At 43.6% G+C, this 8,663-nt stretch overlaps 1 protein-coding gene across 1 annotated transcript; it reads right to left on the bottom strand.

Annotated features, from left to right (window-relative positions):
• Positions 1-1,382: 1,382 nt before the first annotated feature.
• LOC118411049 lies at positions 1,383-6,136 on the bottom strand. Its single transcript, XM_035813054.1, has 2 exons — positions 6,017-6,136; positions 1,383-2,221 (listed from the first exon to the last, which is right to left on the bottom strand). The coding sequence occupies exons 1-2, from the start codon at positions 6,064-6,066 to the stop codon at positions 1,951-1,953; spliced, it is 321 nt and encodes a 106-aa protein (XP_035668947.1). The 5' UTR covers positions 6,067-6,136; the 3' UTR covers positions 1,383-1,950.
• Positions 6,137-8,663: the final 2,527 nt, after the last annotated feature.

The following is an 8,663-nucleotide window of genomic DNA, read 5'->3' as shown; positions in this document are numbered from 1 at the left end:
GGTTGTAAGACAATTCAGACTGAAGACAATTTTGGATTCCAAAGAAAACAAAGCTAAGCCAAAGTCAAGCTGAAGACAATTTGGATTTCAAAGGAAATCTGTTTCTTGCAGATCACTTCAGTGTCACTGACGAAGGAAAGTGGATTCTTTCCGAAACGTCTGACCGTTTCAAAACCATATCCAGTTGCTTGAGTAACTATTTTTGGCGTATCTTATTACCTGGATGTCTAACCTACATCGACGCAGCTGGATATGACTTTGGGTGGAAGCGGTCAGACGTTTGAAACAACATCCGTTGTTACGTCGATGAAGATTAGACAACCAGGTAATAAGATACGCCAAAAAGCAGTTACTCACGCAGCTGGATATGACTTTGGACGGGAGACGTTTGAAACAGCATCCGTTGTTATTGTAAGGATGATATACAAGAGATGCCATAGGTTAATGACCCGCCTGAGATGGATATTGTATCATAATACATGACAGTTCCTGTAACCATGGAAGAAACTACCGAGTGAGTGCCATGGAATCTTACCATTGGCCAGCGTCATCTAGCTCCATGATAGTGTTATATAAAGATAACATGCGGGTAAATGCAAACACGATCCAAATTTAAAAGGGAAAATCCAATTTATTCCCTTTTTTCGTCTCGAATTTTCAAACCTCAAGATACCCAAATGTTGAAAGTGAAGCTGCAGAGTATGCTATAATTAAGCGCCATCAGCGCGGCTAAAAGCCACCGTAGGCCATCAGCGCGGCTAAAAGCCGCCGGTCACAGCACGGTTAAAAGCCGCCGGTGCCTTCAGTGCGGTTAAAAGCCGCCGGTCACAGCGCGGCTGACAGCCGCCCGTTGCAGCGCGGTTAAAAGCCGCCTGATACTGCGCGGCTAAAAGCCGCCTTACACAGCGCGGTTAAAAGCCGCACATTGCAGCGCGGTTAAAAGCCGCCGGTCACAGAGCGGCTAAAAGCCGCCCGACACAGAGCGGTGAAAAGCCGCCGGTCACAGCGCGGCTAAAAGCCGCCCGTTGCAGCGCGGTTAAAAGCCGCCGGTCACAGCGCGGTTAAAAGCTGCCGGTCACAGCACAGCTAACAGTCGCCCGACACAGCGCGGTTAAAAGCCGCCGGTCACAGCCCGGTTAAAAGCCGCCGGTCACAGCGCGGCTAAAAGCCGCCGGACACAGCGCGGCTAAAAGCCGCCGGATACAGCGCGGTTAAAAGCCCCCACAGCCTTGTACCTTCAGCGCGGCTAAAAGCCTCGTGTCACCAGAGCGGCTAAACATTAATAACGGTCCTGTTCCTAGAAGCGATTCTCTGTAAAAGAATGGAAGTTAAATGGTGCAATACCTTGTTCCTATTATCTCACACTAATCAACGGTCCGATAAAAGTTTTAGTTTTGTATTCATCTGATAGTCTACAATGAATGTCAACATTGACAATAGTACTATTACACTGCATTAATAGCATCATGGAAAGCGGTACACTACACTGAAGAAGTCACTGTTGTACTTTCTTGGACACTGGACACGCGTATTGGGTGTATGTAGAAAGTTATATTTCACGCAGGGAGATTAAGAAATCCAAATAGAAATGCAAATATAACTTTAGAAATCCTTCCTCCTGACAACTGGAGAAAACATGTAAGTCTTTCTTTCCTAATTGTCTTACCCACATTTTTCTAACACAGGTGTACATTAAAAGAGACATAGGAATATCATTATGACCACACACCATTAGTCTTGTTTCAGTCGTCAGGCAACCGAATTATTTTATGCTCCAATCACCAATCCAGGCAAGACGTTTCGTAGTAGAATAAGTAATGCATCATCTAATCAATTCAATCAAGCGTTCTAGGCCCTCTCTATCTCTGCCACTAGCCTCTACCAGGATCCGCGGATCGGTGGTCTAATTGTAGAAATTGGACAAATAGAGTCTATAGGACACAAGGGAAGTCAGCCGGCCAGTGGAGTATGTGTCTTATTTTGTGACAGATGTACAGCAACGATCTCCCCATACTTGACAGTGTATTCTTTGAGAGGCTTGTTCTCACTCGACTCCTTCACATACACCCCGTCGTTGTTCGGCACGTGCCATTGGAGTTTCAGGTGCTGTTTGTCCGGGTAGGTGGTGATGACCTTCACAAACCAGGGTACCATCTCTTGAGCATCGTTGTAGTCTGCCGGGCGGGACGACCATGAAGTCGTTGGTCTTGTACAGGGGCTCCTGTGAACAAAGTTTTAAAGGGCTATTAGGAAGGTGGGATGACATTTGTGTCATATGTTGGGCGACAGTCTAATAAAACATACATAGGAAATTCATGTGATTGAAAAGAAATGTTGGTTGTATTTGGTCTCTTCAGGTGAATCAGCGTGTAGCAGATATGAATCACTATTCTCCAAGCAAAGGTTGAATCAATGAGTAGTGGCCCGAATTTTTACTTGTTGGCTCCTCATTAAATCTTGGCCACTACGAATCCCTGCTATATACCCAACCTGAGAATATGTACCACCTACTTTTTCGTGGTAGCGTGTCTGTTGTGTGGAAGTTGTGGTTGGTAATTAATTATTTTTTAATTAGCGTTTTAGGGATTGCGACAGGGTTGGAAGGGGTCTTGAGTGAGTCACCTGATAGGTTGGAGAAAAAACAGCTAAGTTCTACTATATCAATACGTCCCCGAATGGTTGGTGCCTTTCTCTTGACATTCCAAGTTATAAAACATTTTAAAGCTGATTTTACATTTTAATACCTGATGCACGCAGTTAAGATGGGTGAGTCACTGAGTATGCTAAAGGTCACTACACTTAGGGTCACAAGGCCTGACTAATTAAAAACGTGTCGATCATGTCGGATCTGAGAACATGAATCAACCAATCTCACAGCAGGGAACTCCAAGCTCAGAACATAAACGATGGGAAAACATGACACTGCCTGACCCTGCCTGACCCGGTGGGTACTTACGGTGTTGTTGTTTTTTTCCGCCCGTCGTTCGTTACCATTAGAAACGGCCGATGCCATGTCACCGACCGGTCTAAGCATATCCGTCTAACTTCAGCGAACTTTTCGTGGGCTGACAATGCTTTTCAAAAGGCTTCAAATGTCCACTAGCGTCTTGGAATCACACAGAAAAGGACATACGCCTGGGCGTGTGTAACGGCCATTAACAGCTGATTATCATCTAATTAACTTGATTTTCAAGTATGTGGATTGCCTGGGATTAACATCCAGATGGCCGGCCCTGTGCCCGTTGTGTGCAGTACTGTAAACCCTTCAAATGGGTCTGTTGTATAGATGATATTTTTGGGGATACAAATTCACCCTACACTTTCTCGTTAACGATATTCGGGATAAGATTTACGAAGCAGTTAGTGACTATCACACACAAAAGGAGATATAAAAAGTTTGAAGACTATCCCATCTTGGGATACAAAGTATAAGACGTTGAAACTATGTCAAAGTAAAATGGTAGCGCCGAACCTGCTTGTATGGCTGACATCGGGTACAATTTCTTGCTCAACGAAAGCAGTCGAAAGGCTATCAGATATGAAGGAAGGTACACAGAAAGTTTGAAGACTAGAGAGTCTAGACTCTTGGGATACAGAGATTTGGGATACATAGACTTTTCAAGAAAACATGTGCACTCTGCTATCTAGAAAGACTATGTTATAAATGGACGGATTACTAAAGAATGACCCACAAAAAATAATGAAACGCGTTGGCTGGCAGTTTTGCTGATGTGTGTGTGCTCAAATGTCGTCTACTTAAAAAAAAGTAATCATAAAACGTCAAAGTATTATATTTATACCAGTAACAACCGGTACCTGTTCCTCTTGTCAGTACACCACCCCACCCCCCCGTGCACACTGAAGTGGAATGATTATCAGGGGTATTCAAGATTCGATCGCTATAATGATCGCCCTGCGTGTTGGGTAAATTTGACAAAACAAACTTGATCCAAGCATAACTATCTATTCTCTAAGGAATCATAAGACCCGCTTCTGGAGTGGAATGCTCTTGGAATGTATCCGCGATAGTACATGAAATAGATTAGATATGCACCTTGCACGGCAGCCATCGAGAAAAAAGATCATCATGTTGGCAAATTGGCGAGTTGGGAAACTGCAGTTCATTTATGTTTAATTAGCAGATCGGGATGGTAAGTAATTTTATTGTACAGTTTTGTTTCCGTTTTTGTTTCAAAATATTTTCTGTCATATGTGGTTTTATATGGCAATGGCATTCTGGAACTGGAGTGGTTGCCTGTGTGGGGGGAGACAGGACCTGTATAGGCTGATATTGTGTTCAGAAACGTCGGGTGTTTTACCCCAACAGGAGCACGTGAACACGTGCTTATCATTTTCAAAGCTTACGGTACGTTTCAACCAAAAATGTTATAGGGATTTATATAGTTTTAAAAAAATGGGTCTTAGTGGCAAGTGTGCAGATGTTGACACACCGACAGCACCAAATCCGTAGTTGTTTTTGTCACTTTGGAATGTTTATAGTTGGACACCGTTTAGCCCTTGGATAATGACTTTGCCCCCCCCCCATACATCTGCTTGGACATAACGAAAGCACTGGCGATTAGTTCCTGTGACACAGGCCTCCCACTCCCGCTGGGATGTAGATATGCATCACTGCATTTGACCCGGGTGTGAGGATAGGGTCACATTACCGCTAGCCCTAGACCTAATTTCCGTTCTTTTATATAAAAAAATCAAAGAAATGCTTCTGCCTGCAGCTGGCCGGGCAAGACTTCGCATCTTTTGTTGTTACTCAACTACGGTTGTCCCACAAAGAAAGCGAGAACAAGGAATGTGGGGAAAGCGGACAAAAACGCGGTATATGATAAGAAAGTCACATTTTTTCGCAATAGCATCTGCTTGGAGAGTGATGCATTGGCTCTTTTGAAAAACAAGGAGTTAGGGTTGACTTACATGTGACAAACGTGAATTTTGCTGCAGACGAAAGCAAGTACTCTCCATGTAGATGTTGTTGGAGGAAACTTGTGACTGTCTTATTATATGCCGCGTTTTTCATTCGCCTTCTTTCAGTTTTCCCCGACAACATCTGCTCGGCTGATTCATGAGGGTCTGCATGCTCTTTTCCGTAAGGCGTAGGCAGCCTAGTTTTATATTTCCCGTAATTAGTAGGGAAAACCGTCTTATCTACGTCATTCGTAGCGAGGCAACCAAATTTAGCGTAATTGCCTTCCTTGATTTAGCGTAATACGTAGGGGGTTCTTCTGAATTCAGCGTAAATTGTGTCGGGACCCCCCATGCAGACCCTCATTCATGGGTTGAGAAGATTCTATTCCAAAATTGCCATCATCATCTGTCGACAACGGGGTTATACGGTACTAGTTATACGGCCCCTTACGGGGTGACATGCCCTTCTGTTAGCTGAACACATGAAGGGGACTATCGTTCGGGTGAATGATGGTACGGTAGAGTTTAAACACGGGGCATTTAGGTCCTAAACTAAACTGCCGATTATGCCACACGATTCTATGCAAAAGATATTTATAAAATGATCAATATCACAGTATGTACCATTGAGACACTGCTTTCCAAGCAGAGGTTTGTCTGCGGATTGTGTTACATGTTTAACTTTTAGCTAATTATCGGGTAGGCGTTTCTGTCGGGCTTTATGTTTTGTAGAGTTTTCATGTCCGGTGTCACGCCTAAACCACGCCGAACCTCTGCTCGGAGAGTACCTAACCAGCAACACCAACCGTTTCGACGGATCATTGATGGCGGCGGGATGCAAGCCGATAACACATACCATATGTAGATTGTTATCTACACCAGGATACAGGAGGCCTAGTCTCTACGAGACTCCGGATTGCTGGAAAATCGTAGAAATGGAACAAATATGTTTATTCATGCCTTTTTGTGGTTACTGTATCTTTCTGTCCTGATTCTGCTCTGACTGCAGTGCTAATTCCAGGTTACACAAACACCAGAAACACTCGTAGTAACTCATAAACAATTGAAATACACATTGAATATAACTACTAACCTTTGATAAGAGAGCCAATAGCCTTCCCTGTGGAGACATCCAGGATCCATGATGCACGGGTTCCCACATCATGTCCGTTCTTCGCCAGCAAAACTTCCGATCGCGACGACTGGATTCTGTACACTAGAGTAGAGTAGAGTAGAGTAGAGTAGAGTTTTTCAGTCCGGTAGGAGTATCCACTCCAGTTTGGCCTGCTCTTCAATTCGGAATACTCCGCGGAGTTGGAACATATATCCGGTGACGCTCACAGATCCAAAAACGAGTTGAAGAATGGCTCATGTCTATGTGAAGGACAAAGTTTGTTGACAGCCGAATAAGTTGAAGACGCGAGCTTGGAGTGTTCTGACGAGAACGGGGTGAATGACACGGGGCGTTCTTCTGCACCAAGCCAGATTCTGTTCCCCACCCTTGTGTATCATTGGGCCACTGCAAGTAAATTTTATGGATGACATCGAAATCAGACTATATAAATAGTGAGATAGGGCGAAAAAACAAGATGGTGGCTACCATTTTCAAAAGATCTCAAAACAGACATTTTTGTCATGTTGACCGTCACCAAAGAAAAAAAAAAATCTGTTTTTCTGAAACAAGGTGAAAATTAATGAGCCATGATGTCATCCATAAAACTTACTTGCTGTGGCCTTACCTTGTCAAAGGAGGGCTGAGCCCCGTAGAGACCCACAGATTTGCATAACGGAACTCCCAGTGGGCACAACAGAAGGGTCGTATTTTTCCGAGATGAAACCAGCTCAGACGCCACAACTGTGTCAACTGTGTTTGGAGTCTTTTAACTCCTCGGAGTCGGATGTAATACAGTATGGCACCTTTTCGAAGTCATCATGAACTTAGGGCCTAGGGTATCCAACCTGTCGATGGATTTTCAAAAATTTCCAGAACCATAAGGTAGGCTTACATACTTCTTTGTTTTGAATATTCATATCTGACGAGGAAAATTCCCCACGTTGCCATACATGTATGATGTAGTTTTGGGTGTTATAAATATATCCCGTACATCAGATGACTCATGGCGTAGGTAACATGGATCTGCAGCCGTGAATTGTATCAAAGACGGACAGGCCTGGCGGCATTTGTAATTTTGCATTCTTCTGTGTGTTAGCCTGGATACCATATCCCAACCTCAAAAATATCTTTTGTGTATATAGTTGAGATCGGGCTGGGGTTTGGTAACCAGGCTATCTGTGTGTGTGACCACCCAGTATTTTTTTTCGGTCCATAGAAAATTTAACAACAAGAGCCTTGTTGGGATCCATGTACAATTTCCGGTCCTCGGACTAACGCCACCGAAACCCAGGAATTGGGTAAGTAAAGTTGTCAATCCTTTGTTGTTAGTTGCATTATGGCATTCATCTTATGTTTATAAAGTTTTTGTTTTTGTTCCTGTTTTTGGTCTGGTGTTGCTGACTGCTAACCGGGTATCAGTACTATCTCCAAGCAGATGAAAGCAATCCTGCTCCGTTTTTTTACTTGACACAAAATCTATTTTTTTCTAGTCTTGTGTCTTAATTGATCGCCCTATACACCAGAAGACGAAAAAAAAAAAACACTTCAAAAACGCTTGAAAAACTCAAGACCAGAAAACTGGATTCTCACATCTGCTTAGACTAGAGTCGAAGCAGGGTCGGACATGTGGTTTTGTCGTCTGAGCGGCCTCCTGTTGCCCTGTCCAGTGGCTGGTGTTGATAACGATCTATGGTATGTGTTATGGCTTGCACTCGGACCGCCATCGTTGACCCGGAAAATACGATTACGATGTTGCAGGACCCATTTCCTTGTAACCCGTGGAGATCCGTGAAGCATCTAAATGTTATATAGGGTCCGGCTCCTTACAAAGCGGATGTTGGACTCCTTTGTGTTTTGTCATCCCTTCCATGATTTTTGTCACTTTCAAAAAACAACACGCCTTTAGAAATGACGTCTGAAGGTACTCTCCAAGCAGAGGTTGAGTCGCGTAGATAGAGTAGTAGTCGGAAAAATTACACCGGCGCGGGTGTCATTTTTCCGACAGTAAGTACTATATCTACGCAACTCAACCTCTGCTTGGAGAGTAGTCTAAAGGCGCCGGGGACTAACCTTTGCTTAGATAGTAACAGGGCCAAACACATTCATGTCATATAGATAACCTCCTTGGTCAGTCTTTTTAACGTCTTATTAGTATCGTGGAACGCGTTTTTCGGGACCACTAGGAAAGGATGTTCTGATATGGGAAACTAGTACAGAAAAAAAAAACGTGGTGAAAGTCAAGTTCGTTTGAGATTCCATAGAGTTCTAAACTGTAGACCTCGGGGCATTCTTAGAAAAGCTTTACGCAAGTTAGATTCAAGTTACGCAAGTGGCCACCACACATGAACGGAAACCGGACGTACTCAGTGGGTTATCTCCGCAATGGGCCTACACTTACTGTAGATTTGTTCTGACATAAACTATAAGATAGCTAGCAAAGTTAGATTTTCAATAGCGTGACCTCAGCAATAAGGATGTTACCATGATTCTGATTATCGCAGTGCAGTAAGGCAGACTCACAATCTCTAATTCCAAGTAGACCGTACTTATCCTTGGCCTTTTGTAACCTGCCACCCCCAGTGGACTCTCAAATATTTTTTGTAGTTTAATAACAACAAACTTTTTG

This window comes from Branchiostoma floridae, chromosome 3 (assembly GCF_000003815.2).
Source record: "Branchiostoma floridae strain S238N-H82 chromosome 3, Bfl_VNyyK, whole genome shotgun sequence".
NCBI classification, from domain to species: domain Eukaryota; kingdom Metazoa; phylum Chordata; class Leptocardii; order Amphioxiformes; family Branchiostomatidae; genus Branchiostoma; species Branchiostoma floridae.
The sequence above is the reverse complement of the archived record's forward strand: the minus strand, read 5'-3'. Positions and strand labels throughout refer to the sequence as shown.

Excerpts from the sequence above, each read along its gene's own strand:
- LOC118411049 (XM_035813054.1), bottom strand. The coding sequence starts at position 6,066 with ATGGATCCTGGATGTCTCCACAGGGAAGGCTATTGGCTCTCTTATCAA. Across the intron at positions 2,222-6,016 it reads TATTGGCTCTCTTATCAAAG|GAGCCCCTGTACAAGACCAA; the intron begins GTTAGTAGTTAT and ends CTTTGTTCACAG.